This window comes from Antennarius striatus, chromosome 9 (genome assembly GCF_040054535.1).
Source record: "Antennarius striatus isolate MH-2024 chromosome 9, ASM4005453v1, whole genome shotgun sequence".
In the NCBI taxonomy this organism is placed as follows: Eukaryota; Metazoa; Chordata; class Actinopteri; order Lophiiformes; family Antennariidae; genus Antennarius; species Antennarius striatus.
The window spans coordinates 5,028,689-5,047,671 of NC_090784.1; the positions used below are offsets into that span (position 1 = coordinate 5,028,689).

At 43.2% G+C, this 18,983-nt stretch overlaps 2 protein-coding genes across 4 annotated transcripts in view; one reads left to right on the top strand and one right to left on the bottom strand.

Annotated features, from left to right (window-relative positions):
- Positions 1–423: 423 nt before the first annotated feature.
- si:dkey-29h14.10 (uncharacterized) lies at positions 424–3,719 on the top strand. Its single transcript, XM_068323779.1, has 5 exons — positions 424–561; positions 1,307–1,439; positions 1,558–1,596; positions 1,962–2,114; positions 2,233–3,719. Exons 1-5 carry the CDS (start codon positions 487–489, stop codon positions 2,445–2,447), a joined length of 615 nt encoding a protein of 204 aa, XP_068179880.1. The 5' UTR covers positions 424–486; the 3' UTR covers positions 2,448–3,719.
- A 180-nt stretch (positions 3,720–3,899) lies between these two features.
- The window catches only part of usp45 (ubiquitin specific peptidase 45), a 32,315-nt gene continuing 17,231 nt past the window's right edge, over positions 3,900–18,983 (bottom strand). For 2 of the 3 annotated variants that reach the window (XM_068323777.1, XM_068323776.1), the window contains exons 9-18: positions 14,206–14,293; positions 12,067–12,148; positions 11,535–11,632; positions 10,915–10,971; positions 10,573–10,704; positions 9,551–10,202; positions 8,767–8,864; positions 8,549–8,635; positions 8,301–8,445; positions 3,900–6,353 (exon numbers count right to left, since the gene is read on the bottom strand). In XM_068323777.1, the coding sequence (XP_068179878.1) occupies positions 6,223–6,353; positions 8,301–8,445; positions 8,549–8,635; positions 8,767–8,864; positions 9,551–10,202; positions 10,573–10,704; positions 10,915–10,971; positions 11,535–11,632; positions 12,067–12,148; positions 14,206–14,293 (1,570 nt within the window). In that variant the 3' untranslated portion in view covers positions 3,900–6,222. The remainder of the gene's footprint in view (positions 6,354–8,300; positions 8,446–8,548; positions 8,636–8,766; positions 8,865–9,550; positions 10,203–10,572; positions 10,705–10,914; positions 10,972–11,534; positions 11,633–12,066; positions 12,149–14,205; positions 14,294–18,983) is intronic. The other variant, XM_068323778.1, reaches the window with a different exon arrangement.

The following is an 18,983-nucleotide window of genomic DNA, read 5'->3' on the forward strand; positions in this document are numbered from 1 at the left end:
TGAAGCATTTTGTGCTGCATGCAGGAATAAAAAACCTGTTGAGTTGTTATTCAAAGTACTCTTGCGTTATTTGTTTTTTTACTGCTTATAAATAGTATATTTGACCAATAAATGGATTATACTCCAGGTCCAAGGCAACTGTCAGGCCCTTTAAAACATTAAAACATGACTTTATTTTGAACTTTAATCGCATGTTTGAATAATTTTGCTTCCATCCGTGTATTGCAAGTGTAATTGCAACTAGACAAAGTTTCCCGCTATAAAAATTCGAGGCGCATGATGTGTCTTTAAACCGTGTTGATCTGCAGTTTCGGAGTAAAGGAAGGAAAACACATCCTTCTGGTTTTTTATGTCATTTCAACGTAACCGGATGGAAACTCCGCGGTAAAGTGCGCTTGCGCCCAGCGGAGGGGATTTCGGCCAGAAATGCTGCGCCTTTTATCAGTCCGTGTTCGAAACCCTTTATTCAGAGAGAACCAGTGAACGATGGATGAAATATCGGTTTGGAGCCCGGTTGGTAACAATTCAAATGAAGCCAAAGCCAGATCCATGCACGACCAGGTGGGTTGTTTTAAATCTTATTTTTTATTATTTACTTCTTATTGTAAACCTTTTCTTCCTGGACGCGTCAGAGCCTCTCCTGTCAGGTGTTGTAGGGAGTTCACACCTGTCTGCTCACACCTGTCTGTTCACACCTGACTGCTCACACCTGTCTGTTCACACCTGTCTGTTCACACCTGTCTGTTCACACCTGTCTGTTCACACCTGTCTGTTCACACCTGTCTGTTCACACCTGTCTGTTTAGATAGAAGACGGAACAGAGCGTGGAACAACTCACATTCTAACACCAGTCTGGATTTGTGTTACAAACTTCCATCTCCAGATACATAATTTCTGAGTAGTTGTAATTTTTTTCTGATCAAACAAACAAACAAACAAACAAAACTAACTCCGAAACACAAAGAAGAGAAACTTACTTTATTAATTACTTTATTATTTTCTATAACACACACACACACACACACACACACACACACACACACACACACACACACACACACACACACACACACACGGGATGTAAGCATACAAATTAGAGTGATGGTCGAGTGAAGCCAAGCAGCGCCCAAACAAGCAGCTCCTGGTTTGGTGCCTTGCTCAAGGGCAGCTCAGCTTTGCACAGGAGGTGAACTGACACCTCTCCAGCTACCAGTCCACACTCCATACTTTCTGGTCCACGCTGGTCTTGACCCAGCCCCCCACCCAAACGGGAGCGACAGACTGAGCGGTGCACGTCTTCCTGCAGGTGGTCTCACACAAACCCTCCAGCATGGACCGACTCCTCCAGGTGATGCAGGCAGCGGCGCGGAGGAGCTGCTGTCAGCTGCTCTGCTGCCTCCCCATCCCCCTGCTCTCCGAAAAGCTCACCTGGCACCCAGGTAAACTTCATTTCTGTAATACTATCTGAACTATTTCATATGTTAGCGTCACCTTGCTTTGTCACTGCGCTGGCCAAAAAGTCAACATCCAGCTTCAACTCTCTCACTGTCCTTACAGCTCCAAATCATCAGTCAGCCAAGGACGAACCTTCACGAGGTAAACTCAAGTTTGGCTTTGACATCACGGCCTGCATGTTTAACCCTTTCTTTGTCTTAACAAATGGGAAATGTCTTTTTCTCTTTCCTGTTTATCACGTTTTCATTATCGGTAGATTCTTTAGCAGTCTGGACGACCAAATTAATGAGACATGCTGCAGATTTCTGTGTCATGCTTTACTTAAATAAGGACGGCTTCAATGAAAAGGCGTCAAAGTGCTGAGTCAGTTCATACAAGAGAGGGTTCTCTTATTATTCTGCAATTGCAGCAGCAGGTCATCTTTACCATTGCGTCAGTCTGTAACAACTTCCTAATATCTCGTTGCCTTCCCTTTTCCCCTCTCTCCCTTGTCGACTCACTAACAGTAGTGCTCCAGGGGCCACCATCCACCATTTTCATTGTGAACATCAGCAACTCTACCTTGGTCAACTGTGTGATCGGGAAAGATAACTACCCATCTACGGTGGAGGAAAGGCACCCTTTCCTGCAGGAACATCATCATCATCCTCAAATTCCCAGTAGGTCACAACAAAGACAGAAAATCGGAAACACTGCCTCCAGATTTTATTTTTCATTCCTGATCTGGACAAACTGCAGTGCTCCAACTAATGAGCAACATTCTGTTGGTGTTCACAGGTCACTTGAGGTGCAGCTGCAGATGCGGACAGCAGGGGGCAGCACAGACCACTCCCCATCCTCTGCCACCAGCAGAGACTCAGAGCGTCACCATCCACAGCTCCCACGTCAGCTGCGTCATCATCGGAGACAACAACTGCATGCACGCCAAGCAGACCCACTACACCCAAGCAGATGAGGCAGAAGAGTGCGAAGCTTCGGCCTCACAAGGCTGACACACTGCTGTTTGGAAATGGTTTCAATATGACTTCATCAAACTTTTGTGATGCTGGGTCACGATTTAAAACCAAACCACAGCTCGTCTGGGATCTCCAAGTGTAAATAGGAATATGTCACAATGTCAGTTCCTCTGCTTCCTGTTTTGCAACCCTGGGCCCCCGGCTGATGAGAAGACAGGAAGCTGACAGCCCTTTCATTTTCCTTGTGGATGGAACTTTGTAATGACTCACGTCACCATTCGTCTCTGGTATCCAGTACGAGGATGTGCTCAGTGTTGTTGACTATACGTTATGTGAAACACTGTGCTCATCGACACTAATCCCTATCATATCCTGATACATGTATGGCCTATGGTCATTAGCAGTATACGACATAGTCGTGCTCATCTCTGATTCATCAAACGGATTCCTTGAATTTGTTGGTCTGGTGTTACTGGATCTCACTAAATGAGTTTCACCTTTGAAAGAGGACTTTGAATCAAGGTACTCTGTGCTATCTGATGACATAGTGCTGTTTCATGACGCCTTCACACAGGGTAGTGTGTATAGTATTATAACTGATTAGTATTTAATATTGTTCTTTACTGAGTGTTAACAATTGTTTGCGGGTTTTTTTTTTAACTATTTCAAACAAAGAACAAAGAATATTCAGCGTCTTTAATCAGGAATTGTATTATTCTTTATTGTAAATAAATAATTTCGATTGAGAAAATGATTTCTTCTACTTCCTGTCCTCCGTCTGAATCTTTTGCTTTTAAAGCACACAGGCCTCAGAGCAGCATGCAGCCTCTCCACCAGAGACAGTGTAACAAGGCTATGGTCACCTGGGCCGTCTCTGTAAGGTCAAAGGTCACATTCAGGTGTAGGAATCCATACAGTAATAAAAGAGACGTCATAATGCATATTAGCTATGATGACATGACGGGAACACGATCAGATGTCGAATTTAACGACAGCATGAAAAACAACTACTTACAGCAGGTACAGCTTTGATCGCCACGATAGTTCAGAATTTTTTTTCTCGTATTTTCTCACAATATATATTTTCTGCTTTTTTGTAAATGGAATTTTTGCGTTTAATGTTGTAGTAAACCACAAGTTTAAAAGTTTGGCTCTGTGGATTTAATTTTGAATGTGGATCGACATAAGATAATTTTATTTAGAATCAAACCAGGGCTTCATTCAGTGTCATCTGAGGTGAGACTGACAGTGACGATGGCGTGATCGGTGACGGCGGTAGAATTTAACCTCCGCTGCTGGTAGACAGTAATGAGCATTCCATCCTCTCACTGGAGGAGGAGGGGGGGGGCTTTCATTAAGTGAGATTAAATCACACATCTAAAGCTGAGGCAGCACATCCCCAGAGGTAAAAGCCACCCCCACTTTAAAAATAGACAAGTACATTTCAGAGAAGATTTGCTCTTTTCGTTGGTGGTGGCTTGACAACCTGTTTTAATGTTGCAGCAGCATGACTGGGATGTCACAGCATGTGGGAACAAGACGACGTGTTAGGTGATGCTTTTGGACGTTGCCCTTTTCTCGATTCCACACCCACCTCCCCTTCACCAGTTCACGACATGTTCTGAAGCAGTGCTGCTTTGCACCCGTCGGGGCCGATCACGGGTGAGGATGGCTTGAATGTGGCCCCGTGTGATCCCCAGAGACAGCTGAGAGTGATGCGGACAGCATCTCGCTGAGGGTAGAAACGGGATGACGAGTCTAAAGCACAAACAACGAAACCTTCTCATCCTATTCTGCCAGTGCTGCCGAGCAGGAGGAGCTCCCACGGCAAGAAAAGACAAGTGTTCAGCTTTAAATTACATTTATTTGATACCGTATGTCGTTATATTCACTCGAAATGTTCCTCATGTCATGACATAATATGATTTTCTGGAAACAAACAAAAAAAACCCTGCATACCAGAAGCACCAATGAGTTTATGTCATTTCCAACATGTACAATAATAAACTTTTTGCTTACAGTATCCTCTACTGTACATACAGAGGATGTTCTCCCCACCATGCACAGGTGTGTTCTAACCTGAAGCATAGGCACTGAATTTATCCTCTTTTAAAAAGACAATATTAAACTTCTAGTTCTGCTCCATTTGCTTCCCTTCTACTTTTTTGGTGAATGTCCAACAAGCCTGAATATATGTTTTAGAGCAGTTTTTTTTCTTTTTTAGAAAAGATTAATGGCATATTTGTCAATAACATTCCAAGAGTATTCAATACATTCTTCAAAACATGAATCCATGCACATTACAGGATAGATGTCTTTTTTTTCCAGTCAAGCTCAAGTCTTAAAGGTTGTTGTTTTTTTTGTCTAAATGTTGCTGATAGTGGTTGAGAGTTAACACGGAAACACGGATGATCATGAGAGAACTCATGTTAAAGAAGTCCTGTGTGATGCAAACTCCTATGTTTGATGCCCCCCCCCCCCTTTAACCGGCAGCTGCAAAACTTGTCTTTGGCAAATGTCTTTCAAATGTCGTTCACTGACTGTCTGGCATCCATACATTCAGATGTAGAAGAAGAAACGTTGTAAAGTAGCTGTTGTGCTACTCCTTAAAGGTGCTATCTGTAGCTGTGGGTTTCTAAACCAGTACACCGCTGAAACCAGCAGGTCATTAGCTATGTTTGCTATTGGTTGAGCAAAATCCGAGGGGAAAAAAAAAGAATCAAATTAGGCATGTTTCCATCACCTGCCTTTTAACAAGTAAGCAAGGCTACAAAATTACATTAGTTTTGTCAAAAGAAGCCAAATGAATGCAAATAAAACTGGATCACCACTAAGCTCCAATAAGTATTAAAGAACAAAACCTGTGACCTTGACCATTTATGAGGGAATATGGGAATTCATCATGGAATGGGAATATCCAGGAAGATGTTGCTAACAAATACCCCCCCCCCCCATGTCCTTCTGTGAAAGAGAACAGCTGATCATTCTTGTGGGGTATTGTCAGAACATATTGAGGAAAGTCATTCCCATCTTGGACCATTTCCTTTTTTTATTTTTTTTAAATTTCCCATTTCCATACACATTTTCTAAGAGTAAAAATACGTTGGTGGAAACACAACAAATTCAAAAAAAAATACTGATATCTGTGATGACTTGGTTGTCATTGCTTTTGTAGATAAAGAGCAGAAAATGCCCGCCTCCATTTGACACCACTGGAGCTGCATTAGTAGTGCTTGAAATGTCAAGACGTAAAACCGTTTCCTGGAAACTCTCCAATCACATTGCTTCTTGTCCCCATGAACTGTTGTCTTTACTAAAGTACAAACATGTCTCATCTTTGCCTCGGCATTTCTCAAAATCCATAGTTGCAATTGTCAATGTAGATGTTTTGAACAAACCTGAGTGAAAAATTCAGAGAAGCGACTTCTGTGACAGACTGCTGAACAAACCAAATTTAATACTAACTGAATTGAACAGGTTAATGGTTAACCGATGATATGTATAGCACCTTAAATCTACATGAGCCCGCCTCCTACTCATTTGTGTGTCTGCGAACACAACGCTGACATCAACCGGTGAGCTCCATTTAGCATGCAGTCATTTTACTTATTTCCCATTAGTCACTGACATGCAGTTATGTTAACGTCACCATTGAAAAGACACACAATAGACTGAGAAAAGCTCAGCTGTCTTTTAGTCCCTTTTCTTTAAAGGGGTAATCAGCGCAGAATATAATAACTTTAAGATGTGATGTCCACAAAGGACACAAGGGATGTTTGTCTCATTTAAAAGAGATATGGAGAAAACACGTCTACATCATTTCCTCATAGAAGAGCAGGTATGCCTGAGAGTTGAGCACTCTTGACTCTGGTACCATCTGAACGGTCGTATCGCTGATGTACACCCACTGGCCCTGGGAGCTGCTGCTGGCATCCCTCGCACCTGAAACACACACATAATGTTCAGATCGTGTGGAAAGCGTCTCTTGCTTAAAAAACAGCCAAACAACGAAAGTCTGATGTAGGTCACAAACTTGTTCAGTGTATGGATCGTGAAGAGAGCTAAACGCACTTTTCATGTGTGAAAAGTGTGTTTAGATGGCAAGACTTTCCACATTTACACAAAAACCACGGGACTAATTTCCATGAAGCGTGGAGGAGCTGGTGATGTGTCAGCTGGAGACACGTGTAGGACTGTTTGGCCTTGGTGAAGGAATAGAGTGTGTCAATGAATGCTCTTTTGTTTCCTGCTCTATCAACTCATCTGATGTTTCAGCAGGTTGACCTCCACTAATGTGTATTGAAGTTTACAAACCACGAAGGTGTAATGTGTGATAATTCTCCAGAGCTTTCCAAACTTTAGCTGCTATCTTATCCAAGAAGAATACGGTGCTCATTCTGAGAGGCCTCAATGTTGGTATATGTTGACCGTCACATCCCAAGTCCAGTGGGCATGCTGGTGGAGCTGACCCATCAATCTGGTACAATCAGTTCAAGAGAAAGCAGATTCCAAAGGTCAAATGTTCAACGTGAGGCGAAAGCCCTACCCATGGGCCACTTTTCATAAAACATGGATGCAAGCATGGAAAAAGCCTGAAAAAACTCAACTAATGTGAATTTATATTTCATAAATTACATAGTATCAAATGAAATTAAGCTTGACAGTGGGTGACACGGTGGCGCAGTGGGCAGCGCTGTCGCCGCATAACAAGGCGGTTCCGGGTTTGAGTCCACCTCTGTGTGGAGTTTACATGTTCTCCCCGTGTCTGCGTGGGTTCTCTCCGGGTTCTCCGGCTTCCTCCCACCTCCAAAAACATGCCCTTCAGGTTAACTGGCCGTTCCAAATTGTCCGTAGGTGTGAGTGTGTGCGTGCGTGTTTGTCTGCGTCTCTGTGCGGCTCCGTGGTGCACTGGCGTCCAGTGTTTGTCCTTAAATGCTATGGAAGTTCACCAGGTCTCTGATCTCTGGCAGCTTCTAAAACTGCAGCACCGTAACATCTCAGTGAAGTTTTAGAATCCACATTAATATTCTGTTCAAAATGTTAATGCTTTAAATGGCCTAAAAACAATTATAATAATAATAGTAATAATATCAGCCATAATCATTATTATTAAAAATACTGTATTAATTATAGTAATAATAAAAATGTTATTATTATCATCATTATTATTATAATTATCATTATTATTAATAATAATGGATTTGATTTATATAAAGCTTTTTCGTGGACTCTCAAAGCGCTTACACTGGTTCCATTATTCATTCACTCCTCCATCATTGGTGATGGTCAATTGGACTACATGTGTGGACACAGCTGCCCTGGGGCAAACTGACGGAAACGTGGTAACCAATCTGTGCCAACGGATGGAACCTTGGTGTCAAATGAAATCAGAGGATGCAGCTTTGCTGGTTGTTCTAACCTCCTGATAAAGGGTCTCGCCCAAGGACACAGTGACAGACGACTGGGGGAGCAGGATTCGAAATGCCAATCCTGCGATCATTAGATAACCTGCTCTACCACCTGAACCGCTGCCAGGTCTCCATGAGCCTCAGTGTCAAATAAATTCAGGAGATGCCGCTTTGCTGGTTGATCCAACCTCCTGACATATGACTAAAGGTCAGTCTTTGTGGTCAGAAGCCGTAGACATTAGTTTCTTAGTTTTTTCTTGCATTATTTCCTACCAATGGCTCCATCTACATCTGCAAATATGGATATTCTACTTATGCTGAAGAGAGAAAAAAGACAAACCACACAGATCTATAGAGCACAACAACATCCACATGTCCAGCTTATTGAGGAAGACATGTTAAATGTTACATGGCTGCTCACACAAACTGTCCCAGAACCGATCACAGGCCTTCAAGGAGCTCCAGAGAAACACACTCTCACCTGACAGGTTCTTGTGGTGATGATCCGTCTTCTTCTGATGATTGCGGACTTTCACATAAGCGGTATAGTGTCCCCCCCGCATGGATCCACTGTGTTCAACGATCCCATACAGACCATAGAGGACACGTTCACCTGCCGACTGGTTCTAGCAAAGAGAATGAACCAAGACAGGAAACAAGGTGGAGGTCAGCAGGGACGAATGAAGGAAGAAACAGCAGATAATTTAAACACGGACGGTGGTTCAATACCTTGCAGGACACCGAACAAAATGGAGCCAGATCCAAGATGAGGGGGAAGTCGACATGACGGTTCACCTTCCTGAAATTCATCCCTGCCTTTAAACAGAAAAAAACAGAACATTACCTTCGAGTAAATACCACACAGATCCCACACACTGTCACTGTGTGAGATACAAACACACACAGATGCAATAAATGGAGGACGAAAAGAGGCAGTGTGTTCTCACCTGATGGAAGCGTTTAAGATGCAGTGTGATGACAGGAGGCAGCCAGGATATTAGCATTTGTTTCCTAGCGCTGGTGTAAATCTTCTCCACCTTCTTATCTGTGACAGCAGCCAAAAACAGAACGATTTAAAAGTTTAAAAAAAAAAAAAATCCTGGTTCAGTCAAATAAACAGAGTCCTGCTCGTTTTAAATAAAACAGCTGAGTGTTTAAATGCAAACAGAGATATTAGCAAATGTTCATTACAGGATCAGAAAAACCATCAGCCACCACAGAGAAACTGATCCCTACAAGAGAGACACTGAAGGTCTTTATGTTCACACTAGGACAAACTCACTCTGTTGTGATGTGTTCAAACCCACACAAACAATTAAACTCTGGTCAGATGTTGGAGTCAAGGTCTGACATGGAAGTTGAATCGAAGCATATACTGTAGTTGCAGAAATGAGTGCTGGAATAGTCAGAAAGAAATAAAATACACTGCAAGGGTGGATTGAATTTTTCTACAGATATTTTCCAGACAATTGTTGTTAATGACAAGATTTGAAGTTGTCCGTGGCTCTAAGCTCTGTGAAGAATGAAATGACAAACTCTTTCACAGAAAACAATCAAGTCAATCTGAAATGAGTATTTGGTTTTCAAAAGACAGAGGAGGGATATGACTTTGATTCTTGAAGATGTGCACCATCTTTTAGAAACATTTTTGTAATGAAGCTGTATCATATCATCGCTCTGAGCGGGTGCTCATATTCGAAACTCTTTGTCGCTGCGGGTGATTGGTCTTACCGGCTGAGCTGCTCTTGCGCAGCTGTTTCTGTCTGCGTTCAGTGCAGCACTCACACAGCAGCTTGTTGTTCCCCATCAGCAGCTCCACAGAGGTGAACTGGTGGAGGCAGGACTGGATGGAGCACTCCTTAGAGCTGGGCGTGTAGCTGTGGGACAGGGCCTGGAACGCCCCCTGGTGCTGCTGATGGTGGGAGTTCTCTCCTTGCTCCTCAGGGAAACAGTGTGTAGAAGGAGAGCAGTCCCCAGAAGCAATGCTGATGCTGACCTTTGACACTGCAGTAACCAGCTGCTCTACGGCGCCTCCCTGCCTCACACACGATGATGACGAAGGGGAAGCGGCAGAGACGGGTGTAGGAGACGGAGTGAGGGTGGAAGTGGACGAGGGGGTGGACGTGTGTCCTTGGCTGTGGCTAGAGAAGGAGGTGCGAGGCGTCCACTCGCTCTCCGACGCCTCGCTGTCGGCGTCATTACTGCTGTCCTGAGCACCAGAGTCTCTTTCGCTACCGTCTGACAGGCTGCCGGCCGCAGCCATCTTGCAAGCTGAGACACAACGGGCCGATCCTCCAGCGACACCCTCCTCCTCCGGCGGCTCCGTACTGCAGCCTGCTGCCTTCTCCTCCACAGAACTTGAGGATCTCCTGCCCTGCTGCTTCTGGAGGAAAGAAAAGCACATTCGATCTTGGATTAATTTCTCTGTGGATGATGCTCCGGTCCTCAGCTGACATGATCACAACTTAGGAATCAGAAAAGTCTGGTTTCAGTTACTGGTAAATTTGGTGGACCAGCTGTTAATTTCAGAAGAATGAACACCTTTTCATAGCGATGAAGTGACTAAAGTAGAATTTTCTTGCTTTGATGAATAAAAAAATGAGACATAAACCTTAGATTTTGAAGTGACTCAGGTTGCCGTTGTTTGGTATCAGTTTGGTTTGAAGATCCAACAAAAAAGAAGCACACAAGAAACCAGGAGGGTTCCTGTTCCGTTTCACTGGACTGTATTTATCACACACACCCTTCCTTACCTGTGCACTTGGCTTCCTGGTGTTTCTGTTGACAGAGTGCACTGCAGAATGGACCTGATCATTGTGAGTTACATGGGCGTCCAGCTCCCGGATGCCCTTCCCCAGCCTACCAGGGTTGGATGGTTTTGATATCTGAGCACAACACATGATCCATCATCAGTTCAGAGTGGAACCGTCAACAATGAAGCCTGACAATGACAGACTTTCTCTGCTGAAAAGGATTAGATGCATAAAAGCTTACTCGTGTTGCGCGGTTAAGTTAGGCAGAGTGTGTGAAGGCGATCAGCTTCACCTTTTATATTCATCTACTCAAAGTTAGACAGAACAATTAAAGGAGCTCACCCGCTCCTCTATGATTGGCAAAGAGATGTCTATGAATGCCTCCTTCACAGTGGAGATCTGAAGTAGAAATCACATGCAAGTCAGTGTCAACATATTCAATGCATCACTGTCCTTAATACACATAATAAAAGCCAGCTGTTAACAATAAACTTCTACTTTTAACAAGTCTGAAAGGAGATGAGAGAAGTGGCCATTTCTTTTCCTTCTCCTCTTCAGCTCCACACCTGGTGCTCTCTACCTTCAAGGTTTTCTTTTAGTTTTCATCTTGGCAGTGGCTTTTGTTAACAACTCCAAGCTCAAACATTTTATTGTAAATGCCTGCTGCAAACAGTTGGTGTTTGAACTGGTCCTTGAAGTGCTTTTTGTTTTTTCCAACTCATGTCTTCCTCCTCTAACTTTGGTACATCATTAGCTGTAGGTTGTGTGTATCGAGTCAAAAATGTTACAATTTGGTCTTTACTTCAAAACAGTAAAACCGATCTGCCGGTTTGTAATCGGTTCAGGAAATATATTAATCAATTTGTCATTCAGTGCCGCCTGCAGCACGCTCAAGACGAAGCAAAATAATTTCGACATAAGAAAAGACAAGGATGGTGTCTCGTTAAATATTATACACGTACACTTACATGTCCACACTCTTCACACATAATAGTGTTGGTCAGTTCACCAACAAAGATGCGATCCACAAAGTTCATCTTCACACCTTCCTTCCCGTATGCTAATGGGAAGAGAAACAGTTTTCCACTGATAACATGCATAACTTATTTGCAAACAAACACTGTCAATTCACTGTACAACATAATTCTGGTCCCCAAATTATTTACCACTATTATTTCATAGTGTGCTGCATTATATAGTATGAATGTTACTTTAGAAGCTTCTTATATTTTAAAGAAACAAAGACGTTTTGATATAAATGTGACATTAGTTGTGCAGACAGTGTTCGAGGTGAAACACATACAACAGACCCTGTCATTATGAAGTATTCTGTTGACATGAACTAATGACCATAAACTAACAGGTATCACAACAGACTTTGTGTAAACTGATTCTTCAAACCAACTACACCTTGTCAGGAACTGAGCTGCATTTCCTTCGGTTGCCACAAGGTGGGAGTATTGCTCTTGATCGTCTGTCTACCAGCGTACAAACCTTTGACTTGACGTTTGGTGTCCTCATCCGCCGTTTTCTCTGTGGGATTGTTGAAAGCTTTCAGAATTCCTGCTTTCACCCTCTGGACACAACAAACAAAAATATAAAACAGGGCAGACCTTAAGTCGTAGTTCCTGATGAAAATTTAATGCCTAAGAAAATTTTTAAAAAAAATCAGATTTCATTCAGGAATTCTCTCCATTACATCCATTAGTGGAACGTCAAACCATAGCCGACAGCTCTGTTTGACAGGTGTACCTATTATTAAGCGTCATTAGTGTAAAATAATTATTGTGCCTGTCTGAAAATGTCAGCTTGTAAATCTTAATTAAATGTACATGTTTGTGTGCGCAGAAGTTTTTTCATGGGGCTCGCTTATCGAAGGTGACATGGGTCAGGGAGCGTCTGTGAGCGAGCTGCGAAGAGGCGCCGCCACGGTAAAGCACCGATCGATAGATAATTGGCCACGGTCTCTGTCTGGGGTCGAGACCAGTCACCCCCCATTTCCCTGGGACCCATGCACTGGACTGGCTATTTAGGTCAAAAAGTCCTGCTAATCCCAGCCTGGCCAGCCTGCACCCCACTCAGTCAGACCAGGCAGAGGCTCCACCACTAATTAATTACCAGCAGCCCCCACCTCCCCCTCCAGCGTAACAGCACGCCCTGTCCCGCACAGGACGGGCTGTGGGTTAGGGATGGGGGTAAAGGGGGTGGAGATGGCTGCTGGTACGAGGGTGCAGGGGTGGAAACTAAAATGAAGACGGGGTGAAGAAGGACGGTCCATGCCCTGAGAGAGTAACACCGACCATCTCAGCTAATCGCTCATAATTGACTGAGGCTAAATTAGCATATTTTGTTCTCTGATACTAATGGCCAATCAACACAAATACTTGGGGCCTCTAAAAGGTTGGTGGCACCCACAACACACAACACATTCACACAAGGCAACTGCGTATGATTTCTATGGTATTTATCAAACATACCTCTTCAAAATGAAAGGGTTTATTCAGGCTCAGCAGCCTTAAAATCGGACATAAAAATGCTGAAGATATATTAATGAAACATTACAAACGGACTGCATCTTTAGGAGGTTAATAACTGGTTAATATTCACGTTCATCAGAAAACCAGACTCAATAATGTAGGCTAAAATGCCACTGTTACTCCAAATGTACTTGGCAGGATAAATTAGTTTCTGAGTGAATGAATAGAGGAGGTTGCGCCCCCTCCCTCTCTGCCTCGCTGATTGGACTCAGAGGCAGGCTGATGAGTGTGTGTGCATGTGGGTTGTCAATGATGGGAGCCATGGGTGACCCTCAAGCACAAAGGGACGGCCCTGGAGCTCATTCAGCAGCTGTGGGTTTCCCAAGATCACATAATGATGCCGGTCGCGCCACTTGCAAGTCTCCTAAGTGGCACAACTGTAGTGTTCACAAGTCTGAAAGGAGCAGGGGAACCCAGCCTGCGGCTCCTCTTGGTTCTGGGGGCTGACCACTAAACACACCCGCTAACTTCTCCAACTTGGTTCACACTGCCACTGGTGGGGCCATGGGGGGCAGCTCAAGCCTGAAAAGGACTGCTGTGGGGTCTCCTAATTGCCCAGCGTAGAGTCGAGGAGGGGGCTCTCTGTACGTGCCAAAGACATGACACTATAAGGTTAAAGCACAAAAACCAGTGAATCGAGTGAAAGCACACAGTCACCTAAACACTCCAGTGAGTGACTGGACTCATCTCAGATGGACTTTAAAGGCAGACGACAATAGTTGTAAGGTATTACCACGTTTGACTTGCTGAATCATTTTAAACCATGATCAATTCAGTGACCTGATGAGACAGACAGTTGGATCAAGACGGCAAAAAAAATGTAACCAGGAAAACTTCTTTAAAAAACTTCTTTAAAACAGTGAATTCACTCCTTACACTTTTCTAATATCCAACCCCCCCCCCCCCACACACACACACACACAAAACAAAAGTGTTTGGGTATTGTGGGTACATCAGAAATATACTTGCATAACAGATTGTAGAATTTTGTCGATAGAAGAACATGACATAAGACGTTTATATAGTCTGGAGTGACACAGCATTTAAAGCATCGCAGGGAGTTAAACACAAGAGAGTGTCAACTGAGTAAACTCACTTTAGTTTCCTCTACTCGTATGGAGTCCATTAAGTAGTGCAGGAGCTCCTGGCTGTCTTGTTGTTGGTAGCCCTTGAAGCGCGGAGCTCTGCAAAATATAAAAAGAATAATTAAAAAACTGATGAAGTAAGGAAATAGTGGCTGACTGGAAAATACAGACTACGGTCTAGAATTAAGATACGGGTACATTTAAAAATTCAGGTACAAGAGATCTACTGTTAGTCCACAGAAATGGAAGTCACACATTAAAAAAATCAAATAATATTCATTCATTCATTTTCTGCCGCTTCATCCGCCATAGCGGGTCACGGGGAGCTGGAGCCTATCGCAGCTGGCATAGGGCGTGAGGCAGGGGACACTCCGGGCACGACACCAGTGCATCATGGAGCCACACACAAAGACAGACAACCAATGTTAAATAATAATAATAATCTATGCTGTTCTATTCTAGAAAATAAAGCGATGATTTATACAACCTTGGCACCACTGAGTCATCCCTGGAGAACAACGGAGACTCATTACATTATGATACGCAACAAAGATGGACAGATGTTGACAGTCAAACCACTGCTCTACAGTCATGGCCAGCAGTTAATCTGAGCATGATATTGGTAGAAATTCATCCTGGACATTAATAACAGAGCGGTTAGAGGGGAGGCTCTCCCTGGCCCAACATGTGAACCAGATGTGCAGACAGATGCCGGGGCAGATGGGCAGCTCAGGCCAGAGCCGTGACAACCTGTTGACCGAGTCAGCCACATAACCACAGGACAGGCTGGTCCGACAGCCGCCACACACACCAAGAGGCCAGTGCTGGTTTGAGAAGGCCTCAGTCAAAGGTTTAAATGGAATCAAAGCTTCCAAGACTTTGACTGGTAGGTCACTCATTGTTAGTATTGCTCATTACCCCTGTGTGTACACAGAATGTGACCACAGTTTGTTGTAGCTGTCATTTATTCAAAATGAATGATCACTCCGTGGTCGGGGTAGAGATGACACCCCACCTGCTTGAAGCACAGATCATTACCAGGAAATGTGGAGGAGCCAAGCCTCACCCCCACCCATAGACTCAGACATGATCCATCTCTCTTGTCCTTTTCATGCAGGCACGAGGAACTGTGGGTGGAGGGTAGAGGATGGTAGTGAGGACATATGCTGTTTATTTGCCAGCCCTAAAAAGGAACAGCTTGAAAGGGAACGTCCCCTCTTGTGTCGATGACTAGTCTGTGGATCTCCCAAGAGAGACATGCAGAGGGAGAAAGATGAAGCAGAACTGCGAAGTAAACAAGTGAGACAGAAAAAGAGTGAGAGACAGACAGAGCAGCGCAGTAAAACAAAAAAAAGGAAAAGCTTGGTTGGGATCAGTCGGAATGAGAGGGTCTACAAGCTCATCCCAGTGGAGAGAAGCAGAAGGGCCCTGTAGCGCTGCTCTCAATCTGGCCAACACAAACAGCTGCGGTGCTAACACAATTAACAGCCGGATGAGTTAGTACCAGACACAAGGCCACACTAACCCCCCAAACACACACACACAGTTCACTTATTATTTAATCCAGCATTTACACACACAGAAGCATACAAAAGAGAAGTGGCTCAATATTTTATAGTTGAAGGAACATGTCCGATTCATACGTACATAGAGGACTGAACACATGTATGACCAAGGCCCTCAGACAACTGCTCAGTGTTTTCTACTCTATGCTTCTTGTATTGGTTTAACGCTTAGGCAGAAATTCAAAGCCAGTATTGATAATTACAAGATGTTCATTTACCTGCCGTCACCTTGAAGAAAGTACGCATCAAGTTTGACTCATGCATGAAACACTATATGCTATTGGTAAAGTTCAATGTCTGTGAACCAGTGGTACGTGAGACATTCACATACATGGATTTCTAATCAAACTGTTAACGTCTGGTCCTCAACAGAGCAGACTTTATGTTCTTTTTAAATAAACAACTTTAATGCACACCACAGGAGAGTGTTTTCTGTTGAAGTAATCACAGTTATGTTCTCATAAAATAACATAGCATTGCATATCATCTCATTGTACATCACAGATGCTTACCATATAAACCCACGACTGCTTTATATTACTGTAGTATATTTTACAGCACTCAGGAATTGATTTACCTTAATATTACTTTTGATCCTATGGTGTCTTTTTTTCAGGACACTTGTGTTCTTCTGGAATAATTTACTACTACTGAAACACACCACTCACTTTCAGCTTTGGGATAGGAGTCAGCTAATGAATTAGAGCTCAAATGCACAAATACACACTTTTCTATTTTAGACACAATGGCAGCATCAACATCATTTTCAGGTTTCAGGTTTCACAGCTGAATCCAGGACTGTTAGTTTCATTTTATGTCATTTTTAATCAGCTACAAAGGATTCTTCCCCTGAAGATGAAAAAAGTCTTCCTCCAGAGTAGATCTGTATGACAGCCCTGTGTCTGTGTGAACACGATCAATGTCAGTGTGGAAGGGTGATTGTGTGCCGGGTACAACGCCACTACAAGGAGTCCATTGTTGCTTTCTCTTGTTTGCGTCAGGACGTAGGTGTCTCAAAAGGCCTATGAGCAATATTTGAAAGATAAGTGGAAACTTATTTACAGCACCTGGAAGGAGAAGAAGAACCAAATCAGTCCTTGAAAGACGCAGGTGCAGATGAGTGCCTTTATGTACAAGCTGGGACCCTCCCTGGCACCAGATCATGTGGTGCTGACCATCCATCCCACATAGCTTGGCAGTGGCAGTAGCCCACATCAGACCAGTCCCGCTGGCAGCAGCAGGAAGAGTCCAGCACAGGGATGCTCAGCTGGTTGAGGTCAAATGCATGTATGTGTGGAATGCTCACAAAAAAACTGGCTCCAGCACTCTGGATCCCTACAGGCCAAGGGCAGACCCAAACCAATCTGAGTTGCAGCGCTTACAATGACAAGTAGGACGACAGGCTCACTTCAGTGTGCAGGCATCACAAAGGTCATTAATGGACGAAAAATGTCCTGGTAAACACCAGTTCTTCACTGCGTCCTTTCAGATAAAAGCTTCAGATCGAACCAAATGATTTGCGATAAGCTGCTGTGGACAAACATGTGAAAGCTCAGGCTGGTGAAATCATGACTGCAATTGTGTGCATTTATTCTAAGGCTTTAAAACAGGGGGAAAAAATCACCACTGATTTGAATATTATTGTTGTCCATGTAGGTTCTCAGTCATCCAGGTCATGGTTATCCAAAAGCTGTTTGAGTCGATCCACTGGACGTTAAGAAAGTTCTTGAGGACGTTTCGTCTCTCATCCAAGAGACTTCTTCAACTGAAGAAGTCTCTTGGATGAGAGACGAAACGTCTTCAAGAACTTTAACGTCCAGTGGATCGACTCAAACAGCTTTTGGATAATATTATTGTTGAAGATACTATAGACGTAAAACAAGGACGAAATTATTTGGTGAACATAGTTGTTAAAACAAGCAGGATTAAGGTGTCATGTTGCCCAAATCATTTGGTCATCTCACAGGCTGCTGTAGATGAGGTAACAGTTTAATCAATGAGATTACAGATGCCCCTGTGTTTTTGTCTTTGTGTGCACAGATGTGTTTAGCAATTACGCAAGCATTGGAATTGTTATAACTAGTGGCAATGGTATTGCAGATGCTGATCTTATTCTTTCAAACTGCATAACATAAGACACAACTAACAAACAAGGGTTTTAGTCTGAGCCTATAGTGAGTGGTGGATATTGTTTTGGTTATACAGTAACATGTCGAGAAGATAATCTGCCTTCAAAGGCACCGTAAAATATTATTTACATGGAAAATAAATAAAATATAAAGACAAATAAAATTAAAGTCAAAATAATTAATTAATCTTAACTAATATTACTTTTATCATTTAAAATTACGTGTAAAGGTTCGTAAAACAAGACCGTTTAGCAAATATGCTGTGGAAGACACGACAGCCCTTCATGATGCATTAAGTACTGTGGGATACCTGCAGCATTCCAACATATATTACCTCACAGGATTATTGAGACTGATTATTTTGTTAGTTGAATGTAACTATGGTGGGAAAAAAGGGACAAGAAGGAGAAGTAGAAGAAGAGGAAGTTGTAAGAATGACAATTTGTGTCTTTAATTCTATCCTTTTTGCATCATCAGAACCAATCTAAGTGGACACTTTATCTTATTTATGAATGGATGCATTTACTGTATGTAAATTGTGCTAAATAAAGACAGGCATCAAAAATGTTTGTTTGTGGTGTGTAATGGATGCTGAGTCTACAAGTCGTAGCTTTCTATTGAAATTTAAATCAATAGAATGGATAAACCCTGAAATTAGACGCATAAGAATTCACAAGGATTTGTGCGATGGTTGCTAAAGGATGAACAATTGCCTGTATTTGTGTTGAAGGCTGAGGTGGTACCAGATGAAATGACAGCACGCATACACACACCATCACACACACAGGCCTTCCTGATGAAAGCAAGGTACCAGAATAACTGTCAAAGCCGCACCAGAGACAAACCCAGTCATCCAATGTCAAACACCATGGTCACCAGACACTCCCTCTCACATACACACACACAGGGTGGACCCAACCAGCAGTGCACCATGCTCAGACAAGAACCCAGTCGACCAAACATTCGCAATGTTCACAAAGGGAAGAAAACAACGGTTCGTTTCACAAATGTTGGTTGTTTCTGCCCGTCACACAGCTTGTCAGACCCTGCTCCGGATCAAATATGACACAGGTGGCACAGCAGTGTGGCAAAAAG